The sequence below is a fragment of the Lepidochelys olivacea genome (assembly GCF_965140295.1).
Source record: "Lepidochelys olivacea isolate rLepOli2 genome assembly, chromosome: 18".
NCBI classification, from domain to species: Eukaryota; Metazoa; Chordata; order Testudines; family Cheloniidae; genus Lepidochelys; species Lepidochelys olivacea.
Window position 1 is genome coordinate 29667792 of NC_140428.1, and position 17250 is coordinate 29685041.

The 17250-nt window shown below is 43.1% G+C and overlaps 1 protein-coding gene across 6 annotated transcripts in view; it reads left to right on the forward strand.

The window, feature by feature from the left end:
- The window catches only part of CAMTA1 (calmodulin binding transcription activator 1), a 949829-nt gene that overhangs the window by 238570 nt on the left and 694009 nt on the right, over nucleotides 1-17250 (forward strand). For 5 of the 6 annotated variants that reach the window (XM_084652098.1, XM_084652097.1, XM_084652099.1 and 2 more), the window contains exon 1: nucleotides 11598-11661. Coding sequence is in view for 1 of the 6 variants with exons in the window: in XM_084652102.1 (XP_084508228.1) it covers nucleotides 11594-11661 (68 nt within the window). In the remaining 5 variants the exon portion in view is untranslated. Of the gene's footprint in view, nucleotides 1-11593; nucleotides 11662-17250 lie in introns of those variants that run through there. The other variant, XM_084652102.1, reaches the window with a different exon arrangement.

Below are 17250 nucleotides of genomic sequence, written 5' to 3' on the forward strand. Positions count from 1 at the left end.
TATTGAAAATGACAACACACAAGAACCAGAAACAGGGAGGGAAAGAGGCTGCTCTGTCAGACAGAGGCACAACTCCCCTCTTACCCCGAGCTGTCTGCAGACAGAGTGCGGCTACCTCTCCTGTCACTGTATGTAGTGTAGCTGTAGCCGTGTCGGTCCCAGGGTATGAGAGAGACAAGGTGGGGGGGGGTTAATATCTTTTATGAGACCAACTTCTGTTGGGGAGAGAGATGAGCTTTCGAGCCACATAGGTCTCAGGACCTGAAGAAGAGCTCTGTGTGGCTCAAAATTTGTCTCTCTGCTCAATAAAGGATATTTCCTCCCCCACCATACTGCTCCCATTCCCCGACACTTTGCTACAAAGCATCATAGCCTGCAAGCGGGACCAGGAAACCCTCCACACACTCCAAGTCATAGCTTGCGGTTTCAGCACAGTCTTCAATACACCTTATTATACATGCTATATTTACGTGCCCATTTTTAATCTGTTTTAAAAATTGCTGTTCCTGGATGGGCAGGTATCTATATACAAGGATAAAAATAACGTACATTATTAATACATTAATGTACAAAAATCCATTCAGCATTGAATTTGCTGAGATACACTGAGCAAGCCCAGGACTCCAGTGTAGAGGTGAAGTGGTACAGTAGATTTTATCTTTCTAATCTAAAAATTTTAGATCCATAGTTTTCTCAGGTAGCTGTTGTGAGGAGAGGGAAGATGTTAAATATGCAATATTCAGGTAGGCTGATGGGTAGGTCCGGGTGTGACTTTGGACCTGTCAAGGTTCCTTCCCCCCCATCTGAAATCTAGGGTACAGATGTGGGGACCTGCATGAAAAACCCGCTAAACTTATTCTTACCAGCTTAGGTTAAAACTTCTCCAAGGTACAAACTATTTTACCTTTTGCCTTTGGACTTTTTTGCTGCCACCACCAAGCATCTAACAAATATATGACAAGGAAAGAGCCTGCTTGGAAACATCTTTCCCCCCAAAATCCTCCCCAAACCCTATACCCCCTTTCCTGGGGAAGGCTTGATAAAAAGCCTCACCAATTTGCACAGGTGAACACAGACCCAAACCCTTGGATCTTAAGAACAATGAAAAAGCAATCAGGTTCTTAAAAGAAGAATTTTAATTGAAGAAAAAGTAAAAGAATCACCTCTGTAAAATCAGGATGGTAAATACCTTACAGGGTAATCAGATTCAAAACATAGAGAATCCCTCTAGGCAAAACCTTAAGTTACAAAAAGACACAAAAACAGGAATATACATTCCATTCAGCACCACTTATTTTATCAGCCATTTAAACAAAACAGAATCTAACGCACATCTAGCTAGATTACTTACTGAGTTCTAAGACTCCATTCCTTTCTGTTCCCAGCAAATGCATCACACACACAGAGCCTTTGTCCCCCCCCTCCCCCCCAGCTTTGAAAGTATCTTGTCTCCTTTTTGGTCATTTTGGTCAGGTGCCAGCGAGGTTATCCTAGCTTCTTAACCCTTTACAGGTGAAAGGGTTTTTCCTCTGGGCAAGAGGGATTTTAAAGGTGTTTACCCTTCCCTTTATATTTATGACAGGACCCATTAGCCTCCAATACTTCTGCTCCTCCACTCCACCTCCCCAAGCTGAGTTTGTTGACATTGGTTTGCCACAAGGGCTTCTGCCTCTGAACTCTGATGTTCTCATGCCTACAGGGACTGGTTTATGGCAGCATTGCCTCAGGTTTTTGCCTGGGGCAAGTTGCCCTATCTGTGACCCACTGAGCACACCTGCTTTGGAGGGATCTAGAGTTTGAACCAGCTTGATCCATCTCTATATGAAGGCATTTGTTTCCTTAAATGCCTGTGTGTACAAGCCATCTGCCAATAGCTTCTTTAGGGTTCTGTACTAGAACAGACCATGAATCCAGATTCCAGAAGCTCTGCTTTCCTCCTCCAGTGCTGGTCATTCCATTCCATTCTAGGGCTCGCTTTCCATTAGCGCGTAGGATTGGGTGCACACTATAACCTGGGCAAACCCCTTTGTTTTCAGTTTTTACTAATTTTGACCTAAAACTTCCTGGGTTTTACAAAAACTATTATTCAGTTTTTACTGTCCCGTCCCCCCCCAGCCCCTCCATATGCAAATTTTAGACCACTCAAGTACATGAACATACTGACAGTTAGGAAAATTCAATACCTTCTGTTAGGTGAATGTGTAAGTGTAAATGGGAGCCTCTTAAAGTAAGGCAGTGTGGTGGAAGATACACACATGCATGTGCACATACTGTTCATGAAATAAACCACAGCATTCAACTGCTTTTACTTACTTCATTTATTGCTTTTTTTCTATCGTCCTATCCCATGATATATATTTATCCAGAAAACTGAAGTTAATTTTTGCACTGATTTTTTTTACCTTGTCCCTTTTACCCACCCTTTTCTTTTTTTGGGGGGTGGGGTTTACAAACGCAGATTAAATTGCCAGGAAACTTTAAACAAAATAAAAACTGAAAATGAAGCACCTTGAACCTGGTGCATGTAGGACATGACACAATAGGTATGCAAGCGTATCTCCTACTAGGCATTATACTGTGCATATTCAGAGCTAATGGTTTTGGGGACCAGTCACCTTTGGGTACGTCTGTGCTACAATTGGACACCTATAGCTGGCTTGGGCTTGTGGGGCACAGACTAAGGGTTGTTTAATTGCTGTGTAGTGGCTTGGTCTGGATTCCCATGAGGTGGGAGGGTCCCAGAGCTTGGGCTCCAGCCCAAGCCCAAACATCCACACTACAACTGAACAGCCCCTTAGCCTGAGTCCTACGAGCCTGAGTCAGCTGGCCCGCACAAGCCACGGGTGTCTAATTGCAGCGTAGACCTAACTTCCATCTTCGTTTAGTTGCACATTGTCAGAGTTTTAGAACTTGTGCTTGTTTCACTTACTCATCTGATTTGACCGGTTGGTAATAGTGCAGCATTTGTTGCCTACTCCAAGACTGTGTCCAGTGTAGCTGTTCCAGGAATCGGATTTGGGGGGGTTTGCACTACATTATTTTGACACTGCATTTTAAATGGCATCCGATCAGAAATAATGAGGGGGCATATTCATGACCTCAGCACAGCCTTCTTCCCTTATTCATGTATGAATGGCATTGCTAAAATCTATTGCAATAGTAATTGTTTTAAAAATACAGGCTAATAATTGTTTGTAAAATGAGTCATGCAGTGGATTCTGGGAGAATTTATTTGTAGTGTAAACATGTTGGTCAGAAGTTATTAACATGACATTCCCACAACTCTAATAAAGTTCATAACACAGATCTGGCACCACTGAAATACTCAAAGGACATTAAGTATCAGTCTTAAAACCAAGAGTATTGGAAACAAGATATTTTTACGTCTCGTTTGGGAGTAATATAATTGCATTTTGTAGCTCTAGCAGATGCTTGGGCCAGCTGGTTGGAGAGCATTGTCCCTCCTGCCCCCCCGCCCTTAGCTTTGGTACCATACAGATAAAACTCTTGTATAGAACTCTCATAAAGACCTTTTTTTTATCATCTCATGGTCGAAAGACCCATTTTTGTGTGTACATAATATTCTGGATTGTGTAGTCTGTAGACACTTTTATTACAAAAGCATTGGAGAATAAACTACAAATGTTTGAGTCTAATTTGAGGCAATATAACATTCAATCTGGCTTCACTGACCTTTCTGACTAGTTACCGCTATCCAAATCTCCCTGAGAAGGAAAACCTAGAGCTGACAGAGACTTAGTTATTTATTTTTTCGAGAGAGATTATCAATTGACACAGAACTGCGCAATAAACACATCTGAGTGCATCCTCATGGATGGGGTGCCAGAGCACTGTCACCCCACGCTGTGTTGGATTGCAAGCTCCCTAGGGAACATTGGAGGGACTGAATAGCTCACGTTTGGTGTGAAACTTGAGTAATGAGGCTCCACATTTACGTATAAACTTCCCAATGCTGGTCGTCACCGCAGCCTCCAAGCACTTAATATAATAAATTGTTCGTTTGTTCTTGCGACTTCCCTGTGAGGCAGAGAAGTACCCGCACAAGAGCACACTAGAGTGGTTGTGTTGGCCCAAGCAGTGTTTAATTTGTGCCAGGGCTGAGCCTCGGCACCTCTGGGCTTGGCAGTTCATGTCCCTGGCCCCCTGGGCTTGCCGCATCAGCTACGAAAGTAAAAAAAATTGCTTCAGCCCTGGCACTTCTGTCCTTACAAATAAAGCCCTGGGCCCAAGGCAGTGTTGGAAGCTGCATAATTGTGACCTGTAGGCAGAGTTGGCTGTAGCAGATTTTCACAGCTGCTTCGCCCTAAAAAAAAGTAGAGAATATGGCTGCCCCACCTTACACTGACTCAAATGGATTTGGGGGTCAACCTTTGCTTAAACAACATTTCCTTTGCACATTCATTGTCTCGTGCTGAATAGTTAGCCAAGAAAAATCGGAGCAGCTGGACTGGCTGGGTGCGTGGGTCAGCATGATGCCCTGAATGAGAGAACATTACTGGTCGCACATTTGCCAACACTTCATGTTGCCAAAGCTGGATTCCAGGGGGGAATATTTTATTTTTGCATGGTATTTTTGGACAGTCTAATTATGCAAATACTGTACTACGAATCCTCTCCTTTTCCATGAGAGTTTTGTGCTTATGACCTTCCCAGCTTGTGTGACTTAAGACAAATCCTTAATGGGATTTCCAGCATTTTACTTAACTTGTCACAGTCAAGCCTTGCGTCTCACTGTTCTGTAAAAGAGTTGGTTATTTCGTACATTTTTACGTGCAGTTCTGTCACTGTGCAGCTGAGATGTTCATTGGACTAGCGCAGGTTAGAGTTTTGGGGCACAGTGAGACCTAGAGGCACCATTTGAGAGAACCCAGCGCTTGCATCCAGCCCATGAAAAGCTCTAATACTTGCACTCTGCATATCCATTTTTTTTAAATACTCATTTTTGATGCTGCTTCTCTTAAATTGAACAGTTGTAATTAGTAAGTGGCAGCCTCCCTCTTTTTTTTTCCATTGAAAGCAGCTCCAGACGATGGGAATCAAAAGGATCACTGTAGAGGCTGTTTTTAATAGCGTACCAGTCGTGCCTTCTACAAGTGTTTTTAATCTGTAGCCCCCAGGAGGAGCTTAGGTGAGACAGAAGACACCGTGGGATCTGAACCAGAAGTGTGCAGCTTTTAAGACAGCAGTGTGTTTGGAGTCCAGAATGGCTGCATGAGCTGTGGATTCTCCATGTGGCAGGCAGAGCAGAATGTGGCTGTAGGAGGCAGACCCGGTAGTAGTCGACTGGCTGGGTCACAGCCAGGAGGAGACTCCAGATTCCATGTAACGTCCTCTATCGCTGAACGTTGTACCGAGTCACGCCCTGATGTGAGTCCAGAGAACTTCTAGGCAGCCCCTAACCATAGGAATGTGAAGCTCTCCATCCGGGTTGGGGACTCGGGGCAGAGGGCCAGGCCAGTTCCTATTTGCGGTTGTCCCACCCCAAGGGAGTGATCAGCGACTTGCCTGGCTGTGCCGTTCTGCAGCATGGCTGTCGTGTGGCTGATCGCTGGGCAGCAGGAGATGCTGCACCTGTGCAGCGAACCGAAGACCCAGGAGCTTGAGGAGGGGAGATGGAAGAAGACAGGTCACTTGGGACGCAGGGACAGCCAGGCACCTCAAGGCCTAGCAGGCAGCATTCAGAAAGGAAGGGAGTCATGAGAGTTCTTGTTAACTTCAGAGCAACTATCTTTAAGACTCCCCTTATTTACCCACAAGGAAATGTTCTCTTGGGTGTGTTTATGGTAGATCCAGCTTGACACCTAATGGCTGGTTGGATTTATGGCAGGTAACAGCCTAACCTTTGCTAGAGTCTGAGTCGCTGGCTCTTGTGCTTTGGTTAGATCTTTTTCTAACTTGGCTCCAATCAGAGTGGGGATTTATGAACCTGCATGTGCTGGTCACGTCTTCATTCTGTGTGAATCATCATGAGTCCCTTTCCTAATGCTGCCAATATAATTTAAAGAAACAGGAGTAAAAAATATCCCTCTAAACTTGTTGTAGCACATCCTGTATTAGGCTGGCAGGAACAGCAGTGATCATTAAAATATCTCTGAAAAGACATTTGCAGCTTTTTCTGCAGCCTGTCCTGAATTGAGTGGTTTGAGCCTTTACCGGTACTGTAGTTATACACAGGATACAGCTCTGTGCTGAATTAAACAGTCTCTCATGCCGTGCAGCCTATCAATCAGCAAGCAGAGAGGCATTGACATAATTTATAACAAAAAGCTAAAATAAAAATGTTCATGTGGCTGGTTGGGATTTGAATCCAAGCCATGGAGATTAAATGATGCAAAGATAAAGTGTTTTTGCCTTCATGTTCTTTTGCCTTGTTCATTCTAGCTCACTTTACACACCAGCCCTATCGGTTTCCCAGACACTATGAAGTATGTTCTGAGCTGGGTTTGTTACTTTGTTAGCACTGGCCTCCTTCCCATCAGAGAATCCTGCGGGTTACTTTGAGGGGAGTATGTCCTGCAATGTCAATATTAGGGACAGATATTGTCTGGGTGCTGCTGTTTTTCTCTTTGAATATTGACAGCACAAGTGACATGCTAAAAATGGCAGCTGGACTTCCTTGCCCTGTTGCCAATGCCCATGCTTCCATCTCACCAAGCTGAAATGGGCACCCGCGTTAAGCAACAAGTGGCTGCTGTAGAATGAGAGGCTCTGACTGGGATTCCATATAACAATACCTCACACAGATAGCGCTTTTGGTCCACGTTGCTCTTCAGAAACAGGCATGTGGCATTGTTACTCCCAATTCACAGTTGAAGAAAGACGACTTGCCCAGATTTCAGAGTAACAGCTGTGTTGGTCTGTATTCGCAAAAAGAAAAGGAGTACTTGTGGCACCTTAGACTAACCAATTTATTTGAGCATGAGCTTTCGTGAGCTACAGCTCACTTCATCGGATGCATACTGTGGAAAGTGTAGAAGATCTTCTTATACACACAAAGCATGAAAAAATACCTCCCCACACCCCACTCTCCTGCTGGTAATAGCTTATCTAAAGTGATCACTCTCCTTACAATGTGTATGATAATCAAGGTGGGCCATTTCCAGCACAAATCCAGGATTTAACAAGAACGTCGTGGAGGGGGTAGGAAAAAACAAGGGGGAAATAGGTTACCTTGCATAATGACTTAGCCACACCCAGTCTCTATTCAAGCCTAAGTTAATTGTATTCAATTTACAAATTAATTCCAATTCAGCAGTCTCTCGTTGGAGTCTGTTTTCAAAGCTTTTTTGTTGAAGGATAGTCACTTTGAGTTCAGAAATCGAGTGACCAGAGAGAGTGAAGTGTTCTCTGATTGGTTTATAAATGTTATAATTCTTGACATCTGATTTGTGTCCATTTATGCTTTTACGTTTAGACTGTCCATTTTGACCAATGTACATGGCAGAGGGGCATTGCTGGCACATGATGGCATAGATCACATTGGTGGATGTGCAGGTGAACGAGCCTCTGATAGTGTGGCTGATGTTACTAGGCCCTGTGATGGTGTCCCCTGAATAGATATGTGGGCACAGTTGGCAACGGGCTTTGTTGCAAGGATAGGTTCCTGGGTTAGTGATTCTGTTGTGTGGTATGTGGTTGCTGGTGAGTATTTGCTTCAGGTTGGGGGGCTGTCTGTAGGCAAGGACTGACCTGTTTCCCAAGATTTGTGAGAGGGTTGGGTCATCCTTCAGGATAGGTTGTAGATCCTTAATAATGCGTTGGAGGGGTTTTAGTTGGGGGCTGAAGGTGACGGCTTCAGGAGAGTGGGTTTGTGTGGGGGGGGGGAAGGGGAGGGAGAAAACCTGGATTTGTGCTGGAAATAGCCCAACTTGATTATCATACACATTGTAAGGAGAGTGATCACTTTAGATAAGCTATTACCAGCAGGAGAATGTGGTGGGGGGAGAGAAAACCTTTTGGAGTGGTAAACACCCATTTTTTTCATGCTTTGTGTGTATAAAAAGATCTTCTACACTTTCCACAGTATGCATCCGATGAAGTGAGCTGTAGCTCACGAAAGCTTATGCTCAAATAAATTGGTTAGTCTCTAAGGTGCCACAAGTACTCCTTTTCGACTTGCCCAGAGTGACACAGCAAGTCAGTTTTGGAGCTGGGAGCTGAACGCAGTTCTCCTGACCCTCAGTCCAGCAGCTGACTTACTCCTGAAGCTGTTCATGCATTGGGATATGCAGTATCCTGCACTGCAAATCTGTGTGGGGAAACTGCTTTAATTTGTATGAATAAGAAATATATTGTGGGGATTGTGAGAGAGATGTGGCCTGAGTCCAGGACAGGATGCAAGCATCTTCTGAATTCTAAACTTGGTTCTGTCTTGGGTGAGTCATGTCACCCTTCTGCACCACCCCAATCAGAAAATTAACCCTTATGAGTTATACCTATCCCATAAAACTGTGCTGAGGGAGAGTATATTCATCAGAGCGAACCCCGTTAGCCCCATTCCAACACTGGGCCCTTTTCCCTCTTCTGTTGGAAATGTGCCTTCCCCACCTCACTAGCCCTCTGCTAATCTGAGTCATTGCTGCTCTGTTAACGTCCATTACAGTCCCAACCCAGACTGGGTTCCATGTTTGGTAGTCTTCATGCCTGCTGGTGGTTGGGCAGCAGCTCACATCTGGGAGAGGCTGGATCCTCCCTCACTGGGGTGGTGCACCCCCACCGTCCCTGCCAGACATAGCTTCCCTCTTTTGGTGATTGTACTTGTGTCCTGCAGTATTTCCAAACCCAAGCATGTGGGCCAAAATATTATTTTTATATTTGAAATGAATGCTAAGATTCTCTCTCGTTCACATGATTCCAGGAGCTGGGGCTTTAAGAAACACACCAAATACTGCAAGACTTGCTGTAAAATCATGTGTAGGCAACAGTGGTCCTGTTTCTATTCTGCACATTGGAAATAACATTGCACACAATTCTATGAAAATTCTAACAGTTCTAATGCAAATAGTGGGAGGTAGAGGCTATAGACATGAGACACTGGGGAAGAAATGCTAAAGCAAAGCTGCTTTCATGCAGAACCTCCTGTATTGGAGCAGTTTGTGTTTTTCTCTCTCAAGTTCTTGGAAATTTTTACAACGGTAATGTGGGGTGTGCTGGTTCCAAACAGACCTTGAATGGTCTCTTGAAATGTGTGTTAACTACTTATGCTAAACAATCTGTTCCACCTTGTGTTTTGCTGTGACACCCTGAGTATCTTTCCCAAACGAAGAGCTTTGAGTAGCTCGAAAGACACTCTCTCACCAACAGAAATTGGTCCAATAAAAATATTACCTCACTCACCTTGTCGGTCTGTAGGAGTCTAGACGGTCTTAGATATTCAGACATAATTTTGACGTATGCCGAGAAGCAGACTGCTACAGCCAGTATGTGGGAAATGGGACTTCTGCCATCTTCTACTTTAGCTCAGGAGCAATCACTGATTGCTAGATTTCTACAAGTCTCTCTAGAGTGCTTGCCTCTTTAGGGTGGAATTGTTCCACAGTGGCTGGATCGCTCTCCGGATGGTTTAATGACACTGATATACGAGGAGGAGTTATACTATCTGCTGGGGGTGGCAATGATGGGAAGGCACTGGAATGTGCATCATGGTGTGATGTGCTTAGGGTGGGACGTGCTCTGTCTGAGTGAAAGCCAAATGAATGGGACTGGTGCTGTCTCTTCTGCTGGAGTAATACCTGTGGAGGATTCAGAGCAGCAGCCGTGTTAGTCTGTATCCGCGAAAAGGAGGACTTGTGGCACCTTGGAGGAGAGGCTTTTGTCCTGGGTTAGAGCATGACAGGCTCTTTCTGGAGGGTTTTCTGGCGACATGCAGGTCCCCATAGTGAGTCTGCACACTCGGCAGTTCTAATGCTCGCTCTAGTGTTGCTATTGCCAGTATGCTACAGTTGTAAGTCATGAAGGATGAAGTGGAGCCCAGCATATTCCCCCACAGAATTTGTCATTCCTTGCTGTAGTCTGTAACATCCCCTGTTGGGCCGAGGCTGTGAACCTGCCCCCCCTTCCGGGCTGCCCAGAAACTCCTCTTCCCTTCCTAAATCATCCTGTTAATATCTTTCCTGCTCAGTCACCTGACCAATGGCAAGAATAGCCTGCGTTTTGTGAGCAACAGATTTAAAAATAAAAAAAGGAGATTGTTTTACACATTACACAATCAGCCTGTTGAACTCACTCACAAGATATAGAATTCAAGAGCTAAGCAAGATTCTAAAAAGTATTAGATACTCATAAGACAGTGAGATGATCCAAAATTGTATCAGGCATGCTAAGATAAAACCTATTTCCGAGACATGAACCATCTACTAACTGACAAGGTTATGAAGAAATGTCTTCTACGGGAAGGGTATTGCATAATTGTCCACTAGTGGGTTTCTTACAACTTCCCCTGCATTGATGGACCCCTGGTTTGACCCAATATGGCAATTCCTATGTTCTGAAAACAGGAGAGGAATGGACTGGTATGTCACATCTGAAGGTGGGGAGTGACTAATCCAGTGCTATATAAGAGATGCTGTGAGCTAGGTCTAGTGTCTTCCTCTCCATAAAATGCACATCTGCACAGCACTGCCCCAGAGTTGGAGTTTTGAGTCTTCAAATTGAAAACTGATACATAATTCCTACTCAGCAGCTTTTTTTATCAGGCTTAAGGAAGTTGATTTGGTGTTTTTGTAGTAATTTGAGGTTTATGAAACGCATAAACCAGCACCATCTTAATTTAACTTACAGACTCTGCCAATTTCCTGTGAGCAAATCAGTTCTCATCTGGAAGTAATGGGCCGTATCATGCCTGCAAGTGGCAGCAATGACTTACGGTGATGTCACCCACTGGCTGTTCATGGAAATTATTAATAAATCTGTAATTCTATCTGCAGTGATGTTGTGTGTGTAAATATTTAATTTACCTTCAGGTGCCCATGCTTTCACCATCATGCCCTTAACCTTTCTGACTTAGCGCAGAGCTTGGAGGAACTGCACAGTAGATGAAGTTATCAGTGCTTTCTCTGTGGTGGGAACGGTTTAATGTATTTCTCCTTTTTCCTTTTAATCTTTACACAGTTTGGCTTTGGGGGCTTGGGGCTTAGAATCCAAGCTGACAAAACCCAACTTCTCCTGCCTGGGTGAAAGATTTAAAAGATGGCTCTGTCCATGGCAGAGGCCTCCCTAACACAGAGTGTTGAGTGTGACTAAGTGAAGACCTGTTGCCTGCTTGTTTTTAAATGAATGGCATTTGGGATAGGAAGCACTTTCCTATGTTTTCTGTTTTAAAGGCTGAAATATTTTGGTCCTCACTATAGACTTGCCCTTTCCAGCCAAAGGCTTTCATCATTGTAGCGCGCCAAGTGGTACAAAGAAGACTTTTCAAACTGGATTTAAAGTCAAGGATCTGGCAGCGGAGGCAGGATTGAAAGTATCCTACTTGAGGGTGGAGCAGATTTAGAGAAGTTCTGTTCTGTGAAACTTTCAAGTCTCCAAAACTAGTATGCAAGTTAATTCTTTTTTGCACATTTTTCTTTTTCAGGAAATTGCAGCTTATTTAATAACATTTGAAAAGCATGAAGAATGGCTAACGACTTCCCCTAAAACAAGGTAACATTGCTAATATTGCAGCTTGTGAAAATGTACATTGATTTATTTTCACTGATGACTTGACTTGGTAATCAATTCATTGGGCACAAAGTGAAAACTCCAAGTCATGCTTGATAGCTTGTGACACTGAAGTCTCATTAATTGACTTAATGAGTGTTTTATTGAATTAAATCAGATTGATTAAAAACAGACCACCTGCAATCTTGACAGGTAAAAGTTTTAACCTGATGATTTAACATTTAATTGTATCCTTTCAGATGAATGCATTTAAAAGGCTTTGTTGAGTGAAGGTTGTAGGCTATTTATCTTGACAATGCTCCCTACTGTCACTAATCTGTTAGTTAGAAACTAAAAAAAAAAATCCCTTGCACTTTTCCTGTTTAAAACGCAGACTCTAAGTTTGTTTGTATTTTGGCATGTTTCTTGTTGGGGTTAAGTGTCTGGCAGCAAGGAGATCCCAAAAAGCCAAATTAACAGGCATGTTTGCAGTTTATTAAGCAGTAAATGTTATATATTCTTCTAACTGCCATAAATGTTTAACTTCTGCAACCCTCCGGGAACTGATACAATAAATTAAAGACTGCAGATGTTTTCCTGATGTGGAATCCTGATGATCATTTTATTATGTTAAGAGACATGAAGTTACACTACTTGCGACTGAAAACAAGAAAAGGAAATTGTGCTTAAGGAGAGTGTATAAAGTTCTGGGGTATTATCTAAAACCAAATTTTTGCTTTTTCTAAATTACAGTATCTTTCTCACTGCCAATGAATGGAGCAAGGGTTTATTAGTCACAAGAGGTTTAGCTCAGCAGGATGTGCTGAAGTTCTGTTTTTCTTGCTGTATAGTTGTGAGAAACCCAGTGCATTTTCACACCTGTTCACAACTAGGCTGTTGGGTCACTGGCGTCAGAACACATTTTTGGAGGAATAATGAACTATGTTCAGGCAAGACCTGCCTCCAGATAATACAAGGAACTCCGGTGCTTTTCCTGGGAGGATGCCGGAGTAAGTGGAAGTGAGGCCCTTCCACTTCTAGTCTCTGAAGTTCAATGTGCTAACCACTGCCTGGAGAGCAGCCCAACAATGCTTAATGCAGACAAGAGCATATTGTAAAGCCAGAGTGTGCCTCTTCCATCTCCCATTGAGTATGTCCCCAAGAAATGCAAATGCAAAGAGAGGTAACAGCAGACACAGCACAAGATGAATCTTTGATAGTTTGCTTGGTTTGGCATCATATTCCTTTGTAATTAGTAGGGGCAGAAATTATAGTAAGATACAAGAATGGCTATTGACCGTAACAAATAGTACAAATTAACTCGCCGAATGTTTAATAGCTCACAGCTGAGGGGAGGATTTAGACAAAGGAGGATGGTAGAAGAACAGTTAAAGAACAGAGAAGGGTGGCTTTCTTTGGGAAGTCAGAAGCCAACTTCTGTTAAACTTAGGACACTCTCCACCCCCACTTCTCAAGCATTCAAGCTGCCTTAACATCCTCGTACATTATTAAACAAGTTCTTCATTAATCGTTATCAAAATGGGGTGTGTGTGAGGATTGAGAGGTGAGAAATTTCATGTGCTGTTGCACATGTGGTGTTACAGGTGGGGCGCTCAGTTCCATCAGACTCAAATGTATTCCTACAATGGCTGATAGTTCAGGTTCTTTCTGCCAAGGAACTTTAGGTGAACACTGTGATGGGATCCCTGGGGTGCAGCCTGTGACTGTGGGACCGCTGCGCCTCCTTAACTCTCCAGCCTGGGCTGTCTCTCTCAGTGCTTTGCTAGTGACAAGCAACAAACCCCTCTCAGTGCTGTTATCACTCAGTACAAATGCATGTGGAGCCCCACACACCCAGCTGGATTGCATGAATGCTCCCAGAGCCACTCATGAATCTCACAGAGAGGCACCAGCCAAATCCCACCAGCTCCTAGCCTTGTACCTCAGGAATATGCCGTCTTGCACTGCTCAAGACCCTTTCTTGAGCAATGCAAGTTTATTAATTGGTTCACCACTTCATCAGTGGAAAGTGGCTATATACCAGCCTAAATCTGAGCAGATTTACCAAGCAATTCAGGCAAACGCACTGGTAAAGATAAACAGTAAAACAAGTTTACTGATCACAGAAGATAGATTAAGTGATGGGCAAAAAGTCAGAGTGGTTATTAAAATATAAGCACGTAGTCTAAACTCTCAACCCTATAAGACTGGGCAACATCTAGATTAAGCAGTTTTTCTCACCCCACTGGATATTGCAGTTCATAGGACAAAGGTTTCTCCCTTGAAACCTGGGCTGGTCCCCTCTGGAGTCTTTAGTGTCCTTGTTGCTTGCAGCATAGGTGGGGTCAGGAGAAAAGGCCAAGCGTGGGGCCCTGGTGTTCTGTTTCATACCTTCAGTCCATGTGCTTGGAGAACACAAATCCAGGCATGTCTGGGGGCATTGCTGAGTACCCAGGCCAGGTTGAGCAATTCCCCTGGTGTGGCCTTGTGCAGGTGAGTCATTGCATTGTAGCTCCCTTGCTGGACAATGGCTATTGATGGTTTTTGACACCTGCCGTGGCGTTGGTTACTTTCCTTGCTATTGTCTTTCGGGGAGCTAGTATCTGGGCACTTCCCAAACCCACTGCATATTTTAGTGACAATCAAACTACACAATTCTCATACCTTCATATGTATTAATGATATACATATTTAGATGGAACAATGGGTTTCAGCAGGTCATAACCTTTCCCATGGTACCTTACATGGCATGCTTTATTTGCAATATAACAATTATGAATGATGAATATGGGGGTTACATGGTGCTCCCTTGGGGTGAAGTGTCACACACCTCTCCAGCCTGGGTGGGGGTCTATATTTGATCACTAGTGACAGGCATCTTAATCTGCAGTCTCTGGGTGCTTCCACCTTTTTCTTGGGGCTGTGTGAACCATTTGTCTGACTCCACTCATTGACTTCAGAACAATAGGTAAAATGATTGCATTTGGAAAGGCTGTTTTCTGACCTGGGAGCTTAAGTTATAGAATTAATGCAAAAAGATGTCTCATTGAGCCTTTGCCAACTCAGCCTGTTGCGTGGTCAGAAAGCGTATTAAGCAGAGTCAGGGGATATATACAGCACCATTAAATACATCAGAAATATGCATGTGTTTGTAGAAATGTTTAAGACTTTAAGGGTTTGTTTAGTTTGCTAAAGGCAATGCATGAAAATAGCAATTTTCCTATTAATATTACAATATCCTGCTCCTGTGTATTTATACTTGAAAGCATAATGTCCCATGAGGAGGAAAGTTGCAACGGCTGTTCAAGGACCTTCTTAAATTAGTTGTTGAGTTCATTTTGAAATTTTTTTAATATTGAAATTAATTGGTGCAGTTAAATGCTGAGTTCATACAAACAGGTCTCTTGGTATTAAAGAATAATGACATCGATCCAGCACTGAACCAGAACATTCCCCATTCTTTGTTTGCTGCTACAGGTGCTGCTAATTTCATTTTAGGAAATTAATAAAAATGAATTGCACCACTGACACTTATAGAGTTTCTTAATAAAATGATATGTAGTGTGAGCTGAGGCATCGCTATGAAATGAATCGTGGAAGTTGGTGCTCATAGAGATGTTGGGTATAAGAGTTTCAGGAAGGGGTTGACCCTTGTCTGTGCTGCTTTCTGATGGTCTAATAATACAAATAGTCCTTATTGCATCCTAGAGGGTGATTCAGTAATTGGGTGCTGTGTTTCTTTAGTGGGAGGCAGCCATGTGGTAATATTAAATATATAGGGAAAGGGGCTGTGAGTGGCTCTTCTGCAAAAGTAGTTTTCTTTCCACAAAAAGTTGTCTCTGTCAGATATTTTCCCGATGAGAAGTGTGGAGTGCAGAGTCCAAACTGCAGCCTGGGGCATGTGTGCATCCAGAAGAGAGAAACTTGGTGTCCTCTGCAGGTCCTTAGCCATGATGTCACCTTCAGTGGTGTATCTGAAGGCTGGAGTTCAAGATCATAGGGTGAGGCTCTTGGGTGTTGAATATTGATGACAATATTTCATTACAATACAATAATGTCACATGACAGGAGCTAATTGCGAACTACTATTCATCCTGAAAGGTCGATAATGGGATGTTGTGAATGGCAGAGATGAGACCCTTTGCAGAGTTGGCTCCAACTAACGCTGTGTGTTCACAAGGGAATGTGCAGAGGTAATTTGAAATGTGCATGTGAATGATTTAGGAAAGTGCAGTGCCAGTTTGTCTCCCCTTTCCTTTTCACTGGGTAGCACAGCTCTGCTGTCTGAAGGGCGTGTTTATAACGGAAACCTAACACTTCTTTCAGGGTGGGGCGTTTGCTCTGGCTGAAATGTGTTGAATGGAATAATTCTACTGCACTAATATACAGGCTGGCAGAAGAGGGGGTGGCTCCGGGTTTCAGGCCGTATCTACATGCCTGGAGTTTCAACATGGCTTAATGTTTTCCATTTAATAATTCGGTGCATTTATCTATAATAAGGGTATTAATAAGTTAAAACAACTGAGTTCCCGTGTTTACAAAGAAATGGTGAGCACGGATGTCCTAATGTTTGTATGCGATCTCTGTAACCTGTGGGTAAGAAAGTGCCTTATGCATGTCTATTAACAGAATCCTAATGACTGAAGAAGCAATGAGAAATCTTCCAAAGAGTCATAGAGACACCAGACGTTTCTTTGAACGTATGAATCAATGAATTTCACAAATCTCATGGTAAAGTGACTTTCTCGTGGTCAATGAAGATTAAATGTCGGACAGCACTGTAGTTATTTGGTTTTGTGTAACTAAGAGCTTGTTATTTTTGCAAAATATGCTAATAAACATACTGGAGATTATTATAACTAATTAATTAAAACTAAACAATGTATCCACATAAATTAACAAAGTACATTTGGTGATGTAGTAACCTTGATGTTTTCTTGTAATCATATTTGCTTGCTTACTTGTTAATTTGCCAACTAATCCACAATGGATCTTCTAGTCATTAGTGAGAATTAATAAAGTTCTACTGTAATGTAGCACTAATAAAATCTTTGATGCTTCTAGATTTAAATGCAAATCATGGAAAATTACTAAACATTCCCATAGGAAGTGGAATAAAATTATTATTTTCATTGTGAAAGGCATCCTGGTATTCAGTGGCACAGTGGATTTTCCAGACACAATCAATCTTGGTTTCTCCCTCAATACATTCTAAAACTACTGTTTTTTCTAGTGCTCTTCATTTTCAAAGCACGTTTAAAAACTTTAATCCTCATAACACCACCGGCTTCAAATCCCTCACGTCCCTGGTGAGTGCCCTAGATACTGAGCTATTGGCTGTTCTGGGGTGAGTCTCGGCTGTTGACCAGGGATCCCATGCCTCACCTGCAAAACCATCCCAATGAAAGGTTTGTTGCAACCAGTAGCTCTTCCTGATTTGGAGCAAGAACTTGAGTCTCCTACATCCCAGGTGAGTGCCCCTACGACCAGATTATAAGAGTCAGTCTCTCTCTCCCCCATGGTTCAATGAATATTTATACAAAGCAGAAGAGCTCCAATGAGGGGGGGATAGGGGGAGGTAAGGGGAAGAGT